Consider the following 15,358-nt stretch of genomic DNA (forward strand, 5'->3'; position numbering starts at 1 on the left):
AGGAAGTGAGACAACCTTCCTCCTAGCCGGGGAGGTCCGTCACTTAGGGGCTTTCTTATTCTCGGAGGATGGACCCCTGAACAAGAAGCCTCTGTTATTTGGCTTCCTGTCTCTCCAACTACTTTGGTCTCTGGAAAACTTGCTCCGATTATATTTCCTCTTCCGAAAGGAGCTCTTATATTGGGGAACAGATACAGTAGGAAACCCATGTTTCTTGTCCGCGGCCTTATCCAGGATGTCATCTAAGGCCATCCCGAAAAGAAAGTCCCCTTCAGATGGGATTGAGCAGAGTTTAGATTTTGACTGCACATCCCCTGGCCAGCTTGAGCCATAATGCCCTACGGGCTGCATTAGAAAGATTTGCTGACCTGGCAGCCAGCCTAACTGAATCTGCCGATGCATCCGCAAGGAATGCAGCCGCCCCCTGCAAAAGAGGAAGACCCGACAGAATTTTATCTCTAGAGACATTCTAGAGACCTGGCAGTGCAGGTGGCCACCACTGCCGGTTTCAGAGCCCCAGCTGAGGACTCCCAGGCCTGTTTTAAAAAAAGCCTCCGCCTTCTTATCGAGCGGATCTTTGAGGGCCCCCAAATCCTCAAAGGGCAGTGTGGATCTTTACGAGGACTTCGAGATGGCCACATCAATTTTAGGGGTTTTGTCCCACTTAGCTGCGTCCTACTCTTCAAAAGGGCATCTCCGCTTAGAAGGCGGCAGCTGGCCTTTCCTGTTTTTTTCCACTCCCTATCTAAAAGAGTCTTGATCCTCTCGTTAACTGGGAATGTGCGTCTCCGCTTCTGATCTAAGCCCCCAAACATGACATCCTGAACTGTTCTGGGAGCTTTGGCATCGGCAATACCCATAGCCACTCTAATAGCCTTGACTAATCTTTCAGTATTGTCCACCGAAAAACACGGCCTACCCCCTCCATCATCATCCAAAGACGATGACGAGAGGTCAGAGGGGGAAGGATATTCCCTCGTGAAACAGGACTCTGATTCCTCGGAGTCCGAGGAAACCAGTTTCTGCTTCCTCCTCTTACGAGAGGTCAAGTTCTTTAAGGAATCCCTGACCTCCATCTGGATTAAGGCTTTTAAATCCATAGAAAAGCTAGGGGACTCCTCTGCTGTAGTTTTCTGGATACAATCAGAGCAAAGGTTTTTAGAATAGGAGCTGGGAAGGCTAACTTTACATAACACACACTCTATTCTTAGAACTACTCTTTTTAGGTTCCTAACAACCAGAAAGAAATGAAGAGAAAAAACAGAGAAGAGCACATTACTAAGGTGAACTTCCACGAAGATCACTCACCACACTGCCGTTCAGACTAGGGTACCGGAGGCGGTGGTTGCCGTTCACATGAACGCTCCCATCTGGCGGAGGTGGATTCACGAGATTTCTTCTGACCGGTTCTTCCAGCACTCGTACGACCCCCACTGCTGTGGCTCTGATGGGAAGACTCCCTTTGCCTCACATTTTGCTTAAGCTGTTTAGGTGCCTGTGGCAGCTGCTGTTCCTCCTGCTGCGGCGGCTCCTCACTCATGATGACTGGGAAGCAGACACCGCCATCTTGACTGCTTCCCATCTTTTTAAAAGCATAATGGGGCTCCACCTCCTTTAGGCCCCTCCCCTTCCGGCAGCAGCATGCTTTTTTCTTCTTTCTTCTTCTTGCCAGCTGGCGCGCTACATTGCAGGATCCCTCCTGCGCAGACCCAGTGGCTCCCGGCACGCTTGCAAACGGGGATGTGCCTTGGTAATCGCACCCCGCGCAAGCGCAGACCCGGGCATCCGGCGCACTCGTGCCAGGGCACGACAAGACCCAGCGCGTGCGCAGCCCTGAGTTCCGGTGTGCTACGTCACTGGGCAGGGCACGACACGACCCTGCACGTGCAAGGATAGGAACAAAAACTGATGCGCAAGAGAGGTACCGCCTTTTTATTCAGTAGGTTCCTGTCCTTGGTGGGCAGATACCCTCTCAGGTGGTGCTGTCATGGGAGAAGGGGGAAAAGTCTATTTTTTAATCTTCCCCTATGGTCTGTAAAATCCATTGGTTCGTTATGGATTGCCAACCCTCCAGAAAAACCAAAGCCGCCTCCCATCTCCTATGGCATCAGGGTCTACCCGATGGACCAGAAGAAAACAGGGCTGATCTACCCTTGCCTCCTTTGGGATAACTCCACCTACCAGATTTACCCTTGCCCTGTAATCTCGCCTGGGGAACCGACTGAGTTTATATAAAGACTGGTAACTTTTGTTTTATCCTCTGGGAAACCCCTTTTTGTATCAGAGGCCCTCTCAAGGATCTCATCCATGACTGGACCGAAAACTTGAGTGTCCAGAGAATGGGATGGAGCAGTTTCTTTTTAGAGTAGCTGTAAACAGACCATGTTTTAAGCCAGATGGCTAATCTCGTTGACCTGGAAAGCACACTGCCCCTGGCTGCAAACTTGACAGATTCAGATGAGGCATCCGCCATGAATTGGCTTGCCAACTTTAGCATGGGTAGGGCATCTGACATAACCTCCTTAGTGGTATTAGATCTAGGGAGGACAGTACTGACTGGGTAACTGCGGTATCTGGGGTGGTGGGCATAAGGCTACAGACCATATTCTGGACCTCCTCTAATTATGGAACGCATGTCCGTTAGGAATGACGCCTGTTCATCCTTAAGAATTTTAGCAATGCAATCTGAGCAAAGCGGTTTCTTATAAGAGTCCTGAAGCTTAGTGTTACATGACAGGCATTTCCTAGGATTTTTCTGTGAGGAAGATCCAGACCTCTGGGTTCCTCTATCCTTGTTTAATAAGAGACACGAGAACTTTATTTAAAATTCTGTTCTACCAGGGAGGAGAGACCTAATGGATGGGGGGGGGGGGGGGGGGGTTTATACTCACACTATCCAGGGACAACTCCGCCAGTTTCTGAATGAGCAGGGATTAGTATCCATTTTATCAGAATGAGCACACACACCCTGTGTTAAGTACCCTTTTAAAGGGTCCTACCTGGTCATAGGACATCCACTGTGTTCCTGAGCAGGGACGCACGCATCCAATTGAGCCCCAGAAATGCATTCCACCTCTGGAACGCACACCAGAACCAGAAGTTGCCGGCAGACAGCGCAGCGTGGAGCCGAAAGCCCTCCGCAGACAGAAGCGGAATAGTCGGGAGCTCCCCTGCTTCCACCAGCATGGCTGAGGGACCCCCACCCAGTGGGGTATCAGAGTGGAGAGTCTTCAAAGGGGAGGGAGAGCTTTTAACCTCTTGTGTTTCCTGTCCCTAGAGGACAAGTAGGACTACCTCCTGTCGTGCTATCATGGATGACCCGGTAAATTTGGGTCTAAAGTAAAATTTCTGGGAAAAAAAAAAAGTAAGTTTATTTTTTCCTTCCACATTGCTTTAATTCCTTTGAAGCACCTGAAGGGTTAATAAACTTCTTGTGGTTTTGAGGGGTGCAGTTTTTAGAGTGGTGACACTTTCGGGGGGGACGGAGGGTAATAGATATTTTGGTGGAAAAATTAGAAATTGCTTATCAACTTTTTAACCTTTCTAACTTCCTAACTAAAAAAAAAAAAAAAGAATTTCAAAAAGTTGATGCAGATGTAAAGTAGACATACAGGAAATGTTAACTATTTTGTGTGACATAACTCTGGTTTAAGAGCATAAGAATTAAAAGTTTGAAAATTGCGAAATTTTTCACAAAAACGCATGTCATATTGAAGAAGTTTTACCACTAACTCCTAGAATAGCCCCTTTTTGTCATTCTCTAGTTAGAAATATCTTATCAGATACCACTGTTCAACAGTTTTCTCCTCGTCAGTCAAGACAAATGTACCTTTAACAAACTTGTGTTACTCATTCTTGTCTAAAGAATATTGATAATAGTAGCACTTCAGAAGGTCAAAAAAATTATATATATTTTTTACCACAATTAAAAAAAGGTCATACCCTTTTATTTTTATACCTTAAATGAAAAACAGAAAATAAAAACAGCAGATGGTCACAACAATTTAGTCATTTTCAAAACCACAAAACTAAGTACAAAACCACACTAATTATTGCTATAGAAAATGCCATGGAAAATTTCATAAATGCACAGTAAAAAAAAAATCACTATATGCACAAGTTTTTTTTTCTTTAGTTTTTAAAAGCAATAAAAGATATGTAAAACAGCCTCAAATGTACCCACTAACGCTAAAATGTTTATTTTTTTGCTTAAAACTTGCAGACAATGAGGAAAATCATAATCAGCAAAGCATGAATATGTAGAAGAAAATGTTCATGTACATTATATATGTAAAAGTTAAACTACAGTTGTCCTAAAAAAATTAGCATTTACAAAATACTTGAGAAAAATATTGTTTTTTTTTCTTAAAGTTCTTCAAGAGGTACGTAAAATCAACGAAAAATTTCCATGACCATTTCATTCTCTCTAGTCGTCCATCGCTTCAGTTTTCTGTGCCTAGGAGATTAAACAAAAACAAAAAGAACAGTGAATAGTTTGCGCAGTCCTAATGCAGACCCCAACCCTTTTCTACTCAACTAAAGTGTTTATAAAAAAAAATTGTTAGAAAAAAATAAAAATGAAGCTGCTCTAGAAGAAAATATGGAAATATGTAAAAAGACCTGCTAAAGGATACCTTTGTTCAACTGTCTCAAGTTAAGATTTACAAACCCAAGAAGCCTTACCTGAAAGCTTCCATTATTTTCCACACAGAATAAGCACCACACCACTAGCTTTCTATGCACTGCACACAAAAAATATTGATCTACCGTACCCTTAACCTTCACTGTTTCAATCTGCCCTTTTATTGACAGTGTGCTGGGCATGGCACCTCTGGATGTGGAAACATTAACAGTTGAGCGAGAGATGCGAATCTGTAATAACATTTCGGTCAATAAAAAGAAGTATTATGAACATGCAATCAATGGTTGTACGACTGTATAAAAAAACACCACCACTGATTCACTCTCTAAAAAGTACCTCATCAGCTCTATTTTCACCATTTTCAGAGGGAGCAGTACCTTCCTTTCCAGCTTCTTGTTTTTCTTCCTTCTTCCCTTTAGCACCTTTGTTACCCTTCGATCCTGGCTCCTTCTATATAATGAGGGAAAATGAACAAAAATAAAAATTGAAAAAGAAAAATAAATGTGGACATGCATTGTAAAACTGAGCAAAGGGGTGTTAAAGTTGTAGTATAGTTGAGCTATATACAGTTCTGTTTTCTGCATGGATTCCTCAGTTTAAGATCTTGCCTGCCATTTGATGGAAACCCTCATTGTTTACAAATTTGCAAGGGTCAGGCGATGATTACAAGAAAGCGCTGGCTTGTGGTATAATGAGCTGTGATCACGTGCAACAGGCTTTGCACTCTTGTGTCCACATGACTAGAACAGATTTATCCCCTGGAAGTTAACAATACAACTAAAAAGTTTAAAATGTATACCTCCTTATATGATAAAGTGATGACATGACAGTTTTGCTGGAAATAGACAAATGAATGTGGCTGCGCTGCAGTTCCCAGCACACCAAGTGGGCATGACATGCTATTCCGTGAAAACCAGATAGACGAAGTGCTATATTGGAGAGTAGATGGCTTTTCATTTTAAATTACTGCATATAAGCATTCTGGCTTGAGGGTGGCATGTGTCAAGCTTCAGGTGATTTAGTCCTTTTGGAAATCTTTGATAAAGGGTGAAGAAAAGGGAGGCATTAAAGCCACTCTTATAAGTTTTGCTCACGACGAGCCAAATGTGTATGAATGGTTTTTCAACATATTAAAAAGGTGTTGTCCGGTCCAAATCAATAAGTTTACAGTCACTGTGTGCTTGCGGACTTATGAATCCCCCCCAGCGCAGACATTGTGCTCTGCCTGTTTCCGACCCAGGATCGGAGGGTATGCATGTGTTGGACAGCTGCAGTTCTTGTGCGAGGATCGCACCGCAATGCACAGAATGGCCTGGCACCTCTCCTGACCCAAGCATGGCAGCGTGATTTATTTCTATGCAGCGGTCACGCTCTCGCTCCATACAAGTGCATGTAAGTGAGGCCATGCCGACTGTCCAGGAGTATGTATAACACATACATACCTCCAGTCCCAGGTCAGAATCTGTCAAATCCCCACAACAGTGGGTGCACTGAAGGAGGGGTGGGGGCAAATTCACAAGTCTGCAAGCACAGTGACTGTAGAATTATTTGGACAGGACAACCCCTTTAATATATTAGAAAGCCATTCATATAAATTTTGTACATGACGAGCCAAATGTGTAACAGTGGCTTTAATGCTTCCCTCCTTGTTCACCCTTTATCAAATATTGATTTGGACCAGGCAAGACAAGGTTGGGGTCTTGTATTTAAGAAAATAAAAATGTCTAGCATGGTTCCCCTCCTCCCCCTTTTAGGATTTTTATAGAAAAGCAAACATAGTAATCTTGAAATCTTCACATTGACCACTGGCACTTTAATACAGGTACTGCCTTTTTTTCATAAGAACAGTTTTCAGCAAAGTTCTTTGTGAGAGGCAGGATTACGATTATGGGTACCACCACTATACACAGCTGATCACCTATTGTGTTAGGCCTCTGCTGATATCCTAGAGACTTCAATACAAAATATAGGTGTTGGGTCTGAGCATTGTGGCTATTCACACACAAGAAACAAGTGGATTATAAAAAAAAAAAACAAAAAAAAAAACGCTTCAGTGACCCAAGTGTTCTATTTTTAGTACAGATTATCATACTTAATAGGTAATTTTCTGATAATATTAAACAGAAATGGTGTTTCACAAGAATAATCAAATTATGGGATATAGCATAGAAAAGTGTAAAAAAAAAAAAAGTTATAGTAGAATAAAGAGGTTTACCTTGGCTGCAGCTTTTTTTGGTTTTGCTTCAGGTTTAGGAGGGGCAGGTTTCTATAAGCAAGAAAACATTTTGGTAAAATGTAGAATCACAGTGAGGCTGTGTGCCCACGATGCATTTTTTAAATGGCAAAAAAGCTTAAAAAAACGCATGGTAGAAGGTTTGCTATGTTCCCCAATGATAATCCGCATGTGCTATGCACATGCTGCGGAAATTTCCGCTGCGGATCATTGCGGAAAAAAACGCAGCACTACCAATTATTTTGCGGAAGTGCTGCCTTTTCGCCGCCATTGACTTGCATTAGAACGCATGGAATCCGCATCACTAGATAAGGAAATGCGGAATCCATGCGTTCCAATGTGCGGATTGTACCCAGGTCTAGAGAGGAGAGGAGAGTCTCCTCCGGACCCGGGTACCATAGAAACTGAAAAAAAGAATAAAGATTAAATTTACCTTCTGACAGCCCCCGCTGCACTCATCCTTTCATGCCGGCAGATCGTGATGGACTGAAGGACCTGCGCTGACAACATAGTCATGTGATGGGTCACGCGACGCCGACAGGTCCTTCAGTGTACCGCTTCCAGAAGCCAGGACGGAGCAAAGCAAGACACCGGGGCCATCAGAGGGTAAGTATAGATTTATTTTTTACTATTCTTTAAGGTCACACTATATAAATCCATGCAGGTTGCATGGATTTTTATAGTGTGACCAAGTTGACAAGCACTTTCCAAGTGATGCTAAAAATCACTTGGAAAGAGCTTGTCAACCCGCATGCGGAAATGCAAACGAAGAACGCTTCACACCTGCATGTCCCTGGCAGGAAAACGCATGTACAATCCGCAAGTTTTTTTAGTATAAGAGCCAGGAAAAAAAACCTGCCATAATTATTGTTTGTTTTTCTATCATATCATAAAAGTTATATATTTCTTTCCTCAGTAAATAAATAATTTAGCCGCGGTTAATGACTAATCAATTTTTTGCCACTAAAAGGCAAATATGATCTATAAGACCTTTTTGTGAAAAAGACTTATGCAGATGCACCCAGGCTTGCACTGAAATCTTCAGTATAAAAAATGATCAGAATAGGAAATCCACACATTTAACAACTGCTGTGCATGATGAGTCAATCGGGGAGCAGGTACTATACAATACATCAGATAAATACTTACTGAAGACAATCTTGCTGATCTTCTAGTTGGCTAGGGAAGGGAAAAAAAGTGTCAAATGTATAAATCTTAATAGAGTGCACAAATTGATATTAACATTAGAGAACCTGTCAGCACAAGTGGCAAAAAAAAAAAAAAAAAAAGGCCAACGGGTTCCCTTTATCATCGAGGAAAACTCTTGTATCAGCAGACCAAGGTTGAAGACAACTATAGCTGTTGAGGTAAAGAAACATACTTACCTCTTGCTTAGTTACTTTGCCAGCATCCTTGGCTTCAGCACCCTCTGGAGACTGCAACACAAGAAAGCCAAACATTTAGAGCAGCCTCCTACTTAAACATATATTTGTAACTGGACTACAAATTTGTAACAACTTTAGTTCAACAAAAAGTCACAGAAATGTATAAAGATCTGCAACTAGATCTAAGTATTTGTGCAGAAAATTCCCAAAAGGTAATTGTTATACACCAAGTAGTCAACCTCAAAAACAGAATTGAGTGACAATTCCATTCAAAGTTCTCCTTACTCCAGTAGTGTAGCGGGGAAAAAGGGGGACATCAGACCCACATTCTGGTGATGAGTGGAACCTTCTTCCCTCAAATCACAGACCCCGTGGGTAAGTGGAGCTTCATTATTTGAACAGCCCCTAAAGCTGCCATACCTCTGACAGCTTTTCAGAGTAGGGGCAGGTGCAGTTGCCACAAGGTGCTCAAAAGGGCATGTTGGCATGACTACTGTGTTATCACATGGTTGAAAGAATCTGAGCAGGCTTTCACACCCCAGAATATTTAAATCTGCACCGATATGCAAATGAGTCTGTAGCTCTGAAGCCTGTCACTCCAGCTCTATTCCTCACCCAGTGCCACCTCCTGATTTACAGCTCCTATGCTGTTTGACTTCAAGCAAATCCATAGTCAGTAAAGCAGGAGGCAGCGCTGGGCGGAGAATAGAGCTGGAGTAACAGGCTTCAGATCTACAAATAGCTCTTCAGCCTCATTTGCATACAAACTCAAATGCTGGTTTCTCAATAATGGAAGAACAGATTGACCATGTGTTGCTCAACTTGTTTGAAAGAGCTACATGTGCATACAGTTTGCAGGTGAAATCTTACTGATACTACTACAAATCAAGTCATGTTGGCATGCAGATCAATATTGTTTTCAGCCATACAACTATGCTTAGGTTAAAATTTTAGTTACAGCTTGGGTACAGTAGCTCAATGCAGTATGTGCTGTAGATGTTTTCATAAGATTTTGGGAAAATTATGAAATGTCCTATAAATGTCTGTTCTATTCCTGATCTAAGGCTTTAAAGGAAATCTGACACCCTCTGGGAGATACGAGACCTCTAATATGGGCATACAGGTTATAGAAAAGTAAATCTATACATTTCAGTATGGCCCATAGTAGAGGTCTGCTTGCAGAGAAATTTAGTTTTATGATATCGGTATTTCCCACCTATCAGTTTATTTTGCATATCACCCTCCACTTGTCTCAATCACTTCCCACGCATGTGAAAATCGCCACCATCAGGAGCCCTTTTTTTTCTCCCAGCCCACTTAGTCTCTACAATGTTCTAGTGCGCAGTCGCCCAGAAGTCAGTGACATTTCTCTGCAAGAAAACCTCTACTACGGGCCATACAGGGATGTATAGATTTACTTTTCTATAACCTGTATGCCCATATTAGAGGTCTCACATCTCCTAGGGGGTGACAGATTCCCTTTAAAGGGAAGATGCCATCAAAATTTTTTTTTCACAATTGAGAACGTAAAGTATTATTGTTTTGATTCGTTTTTCCAATATTATCATATTTTTTAATGGAGTAAAATATGAAAAATAATTTAAAGGTTGATATGTTCCACTTTGAAACACTAGGGGGAGCAGCTACTGAAATTTGGCATGAAAACCTTGTGCAGAGCTGGCATGCATTAGGACTGCTGAAAATCTGGGCTGGATTTGCTCCATGTCTCCTCCTCCCCCCTCCCTTTCTGGGTGTTTACAAATGGATAAGACAATGAAGTTTAGGAATTAGGATCTCTCACAGTGAGGAGCCATTTTGTTGTAGACAAAGTGATACCAACACAACTACATGCAGATCCTTATGCAGCAAGGTCTGTTATTAGGCTATGTGCCCACTTTGCGCAAATTAAGCAGAAATTTCTGCATCATTTCCACATCCTCCTGCTGCGGGAAAGCGCAAGCCTAATTCACATGCGTTTTCCCGCAAAACACAAGCATAAATCAAGCGTTTTCGCATGCACATTGTCAAGAGCTTTCCAAGCGATATTAGCATCACTTGGAAAAGTGCTTGACAGGTTGGTCACACTGCATAGTGCTTGACAAGTGTGACCAACTTTTTACTATTGATGCTGCATATTGTGTTTTATCCTCCAGAGCTGCGGTGACTATTCTGTGTCATCATGTAACAGAATAGTGAATGCTGCTCTGGAGGTGACTGCAGAATAAGACATCATGTCTTATCCTCCAGAGCTGCACTCACTATTCTGTTGTTACATTGTGTCTTATTCTCCAGTCACCTCCAGAGCAGCATTCACTATTCTTTTACATGATGACACAGAATAGTGACCGCAGCTCTGGAGGTGTCTGTCTTTGTACCCCAGCGTCTGTCTGTCTCTTGTGCCCCTCTCTCCCCACAGCTCAATCATACAGTAGCTCAGCTCTCACACAACCTATCTCCTGCTTAGAGTCTGCAGCATGAGCACAAGGCAGCTTCCTGGAGGATAAGGCCCCGCCCACTGCTGTGACATCATCCAGGGGGAAACTGGAGCTCACAGCATAGCTGTGGGCTTCAGAAAGATGGCGACGATCTCCTCCCATAGGTGTGACCTGGACAGCCCAGTGGGCGTGCCCAGATCATATACCTATGTACAGGGGCTGCCATATTTGAGGTGTGTAACTGCTGTTACACACCAGCAAATGCAAATGGCAGCCCCCCAGCTGTTGACTAAAATAATAAAAAAAAACTGTTCAAACAGTGAATTTAATTTTGTATTAAAAATAACTGATTATATAATCAATAATTATTAATACAAAAAAAAAAACTGCAGCACCTTCCCTTTAAGCTTTTAGTTTAAGTGCTGTGCTAGTTGACCGTGAATAGAGAGCGATAGTCACTTAGGCGTACTGCAACTCCAAGACAACTAGGAGACCAAAGTCCTATTTGAATGCTTAGTGGCTGTCCCAGCTATAGGACCACCACAATAACATTTGTCCATTGGCTAGATAGGTTATATATGTATTTAGTGGCATGAACTCTTTTCTCAATCGAGAGAAAAAGAAAAAAAAAAGAAAATGAGGACGTTGCAGGGGTTTGACTTATACTGTGGGGAAGTGTTCCCCAACTCGTCTTCTTCAGCCACTGACCAATAATATTTTCAGGATTTCCTTTGTACTGCTCAGGGGGATAATGCTACCACCTGAACAACACTTAGGAAATCTTGAAAACATTATGTGAGAGTGGATCTTAATGATAGAAGTTGGAACCCTGTTGTAGAGCATATGAGTAAATGCATGATCGTGCCAATCTTTAGACCATGTGATCAATCTCAGAACATATCACAAGCCATGTGACACATTCAAACATATGTCTAAGACATCGCTCAAATTAATGAGCATTTTTCAAAGCCTTACATCTATCTGTCCCACTGTATTATGAATTACAAGGATTACAAACTTACCATGTGCTTCTGTAACTTGTCACTAGACAATGTTAAATCACTCAAATAGGCATATTAAGTGAATTTTTTTTTTCCAGGGATCCAAACGGTTTTCAAATTGTAAAAGCCAAGAACAGGTGCTAAAGAGAACAGTCCTAGAGCGCAGGGATGACAGCTGTTGTAAGCATGTGCTGAAATGTTGTATGCCTTTAAAACAATGAAAAGAATATGGTGTACAACAATCACACAGCTAGCTGGAAAAGCCCAGAGAGCTGGATGCTTTGTTTCCACTGGCTATTTAACGAGTAAAAAGGAATATACCTGAAAGTGTACTTTTAAATAGTGATGGTCACTAGCTCAGCTTTTGCTATACGGCCACTCAGGAGTAGTGATTTTTTTTTTCTTCTTTCTTTCTCAGAAGTGGGTAGTAATTATTGTATTAACATGATGTAAAATGTAATGGCAATATCAAATTGTCAGGAATTACATAAACAATAGCTCGTAAAAAACTCAGGAGTTTTAAGCTAAACCAATTACTGGAATAGCAGTTATAAGGCGATGTAGAATCCATGGCTTTATGGGGGCTGAACCATCGCAAAGAAGGTCCTTGTCGCTCCGCCATATATAGGCACTCTGGGCCCCCAGTCCAGATGGGCCGTGCAATGGGATGCACCAAATTCATTAAGAGGGTTATACACCTACTGAATTAGGAACATCTTTCACTAGTCCTGTACTACTGTCAGAAAGCATTGGAGAACATTTCTGTGATTAACTTGCCTGTTGCGACCTTGCCGTCCCCTGCGAAACTCCACAGACTTAAGACGTTGTCCAGGCTGGCAGAGACTGGAGTTAAAATGCCAAGAGTCGCAAAATGTGTGTGTAATTAGGTTACATTGTTTCTGATTTATGCTAGAATTCTGGCAAAAAAAATGAAGAATTGGAGACCTGCGTGAGCCTCAATGTGGAAAAATCCAAAAGCCAGTCAGAAACATACCAAAAGGTGCATTGTGCCAGCCATAATACAATTAAATGCACAAATTCTAATAGAAAAAAAAATTAAAAAAAACGAAAATCAAGTTTGACAAAAAAATACAAAAACAAAACAAGGACACAGTATGTGCCAAAATGTAAATTTAAAAAGTAGTTATAGATTATGCATAGAAATATAATACAAAGTGTTTGCTTTCAAGCTCAACAATAAAAAGATGACAGACGTTACAGCCTGAGGGTCAGTGAGCTTGGTTAACAATAGAGGGCATTACATCCCAGCTCCAGCACACGTGCCAACTGTTCAACGCCAAATCGCCAGTTTTAAAGACAAGTTAAATGACGTGACAAAGCTACTTACCAACATGGGCTCAGAACAATTAAAGTGAACATTATGGTCTCAAAACCTGCTCACTAGAACTGTTACATGCCGAGCCCCATGTGCTTAGGATCAGCCCTCAGTCTACACTCATATCAAGCATAAAAAAATATATATATATACATACATATATAAAAGAAAGCAGCAATCTAAAGATCTACATGACCCAAACATCTGACAATTCATCCTAACAGTAATTAAGCCTTTTGGAGATCACCACTAAGGATTGCATGCAAAGTGGTCTTCTAAAAGATGGGGCGAGTGTGGCTAACTTATGGTGGAAATGAAAAAGGTGGGCTGTATAAAAAATAAGAAGGGGGAGGGTGGATTTCTCTAAGGTGGTCTTCTGAGGGAGGTTCCACTACTAAGCCCCCCCCCCCCCCCCAAATCTGTTACCCCTCTCTATCCTGCATGTAAGAGCAAAAATTATATATATTTTTTGCTCATATAAATATGCATTTTTTTAATTATTTTACACACCCCAAAGTGTAGGCAGAGTATTCACATACATTATACCCCGGCCCTGCAGATAGACGCATTACTGTCCGCACACTGATGGCGCAGATAACGCACGGCCATCACTGCCATTCTGCAGCTCTCACAGCCCAGCGGTACCGCCACAGAGGACGTGACGCCTTGGCGGCCATGATAGCAGACATAACGTGCTCGTCTCCTCCATGTTTCCCGCTGGTGGCAGTGCAGGAATGCGGGGCCCGGAGGGCACAGGCGGCACTGGGGCTCGGCTCTGCTGCACACCCCGGAGGGCACAGGCGGCACTGGGGCTCGGCTCTGCTGCACACCCCGGAGGGCACAGGCGGCACTGGGGCTCGGCTCTGCTGCACACCCCGGAGGGCACAGGCGGCACTGGGGCTCGGCTCTGCTGCACACCCCGGAGGGCACAGGCGGCACTGGGGCTCGGCTCTGCTGCACACCCCGGAGGGCACAGGCGGCACTGGGGCTCGGCTCTGCTGCACACCCCGGAGGGCACAGGCGGCACTGGGGCTCGGCTCTGCTGCACACCCCGGAGGGCACAGGCGGCACTGGGGCTCGGCTCTGCTGCACACCCCGGAGGGCACAGGCGGCACTGGGGCTCGGCTCTGCTGCACACCCCGGAGGGCACAGGCGGCACTGGGGCTCGGCTCTGCTGCACACCCCGGAGGGCACAGGCCCTGCTGCTGTTGCGGGGTCTCCAGCCATCCGAGCGCTACAAACATGGACGCCACTTCTCCACTCTATCTAGGAGGCGCGAATAAGAGAACTATGGAGGAGAGAACCCCTCCCCCACCAGAGCCCCCGGGGCCAGCAGGGTGTATACAGGGCTATGAAGGAGAAGGCGCGGGCTGAGCGCTCGAGTGGGGAAACGCTCCAAAAGCAGAAACAGCGCAGCAGGGTTCTCCGGGAGCGGTGCTGCAGGCCGGGGCTGCACTATGCGCGGGGGGCACTCACCTTTCTCTTGGGCATTGTGAGCTGGGTGACGGCCTCGCCTGGACTTAGATGAGGAAACTGAGTCTGTGAAGGAAACGCAGCGACTGAAGCCTAACAACCGCTTTCCGCACAACTACAGTCTCCCCCTCTCCAATCCTGGTTCGTTCTTCATTACAGCGTTCTCATTGGCGGAGCCCAGTTTACAAATTCCACAAGACACGCCCTCCCCCAGAGCAAACCATCTAAAGCCGGACCCTAGATGGGCGTGACACGCCCTAATACGTCATGGGTGATTTACTACAGACTCGTTGTGTCTCCGCCTTCACCTTTCTTCGGACCAATAAGCGCTTCGGGTTCGGCTTCAGCAGTTCAAATGAGAAATTTCAGGGCGTGGACCAATCACTCTCCGTGGCGGGTTTTTTTTCCCTCGCCCCCTCAGCCGTTAGGCGCGCAGCGTGCAGTTGGCTCCTCCCCTCGGTGGAGTGCGCTATTTATTTTTGAATTGTGTGACGAGCGCTAATTTCCTGAGGTAATTCATTACCCGCCATTTTACAGCAGATGCGGAAACCACAATGCTGTCGTGTGTGTAAGCCCAGCACGCGGTGCACGTCACTCACTATAGCGTGGCTGCGAGACAGAAGGGCTTTATGTCTGATGTAATCATACTGTGATGGGACAGATGCCTGGGAGAAGCCATAGGGGGAGGAAGTTCTCATAGATGCCCCTAACGTGAATCGTTGTTACGGATTCACCACACGGGCAATGTCCTACTAGGTGGCTATTCATATTGGTGACATGCCAGAGCGATAACCCTGGTGCCCCAGAGGTCATGGCACATGCGGTACTGCACTTACTTTCTTACACTCTCTGT

At 44.1% G+C, this 15,358-nt stretch overlaps 1 protein-coding gene across 3 annotated transcripts; it reads right to left on the reverse strand.

The window, feature by feature from the left end:
- Window positions 1–4,176: 4,176 nt before the first annotated feature.
- HMGN3 (high mobility group nucleosomal binding domain 3) lies at window positions 4,177–14,695 on the reverse strand. Of its 3 annotated transcripts, none has more exons than XM_073675602.1 (6): window positions 14,509–14,693; window positions 8,261–8,311; window positions 8,025–8,054; window positions 6,858–6,908; window positions 4,979–5,092; window positions 4,177–4,456 (listed from the first exon to the last, which is right to left on the reverse strand). In XM_073675602.1, exons 1-6 carry the CDS (start codon window positions 14,521–14,523, stop codon window positions 4,427–4,429), a joined length of 291 nt encoding a protein of 96 aa, XP_073531703.1. In that variant the 5' UTR covers window positions 14,524–14,693; the 3' UTR covers window positions 4,177–4,426. The 3 variants fall into 3 exon arrangements, with proteins under 3 accessions (XP_073531703.1, XP_073531704.1, XP_073531702.1); XM_073675603.1 differs by having other exon boundaries at window positions 5,020–5,092; window positions 14,509–14,691; XM_073675601.1 differs by lacking the exon at window positions 4,177–4,456 and adding an exon at window positions 4,609–4,872 and having other exon boundaries at window positions 14,509–14,695.
- Window positions 14,696–15,358: the final 663 nt, after the last annotated feature.

Source organism: Phyllobates terribilis, unplaced genomic scaffold (assembly GCF_046119375.1).
Source record: "Phyllobates terribilis strain yellow unplaced genomic scaffold, ASM4611937v1 Scaffold_3__8_contigs__length_932513732, whole genome shotgun sequence".
Lineage (NCBI taxonomy): Eukaryota > Metazoa > Chordata > Amphibia > Anura > Dendrobatidae > Phyllobates > Phyllobates terribilis.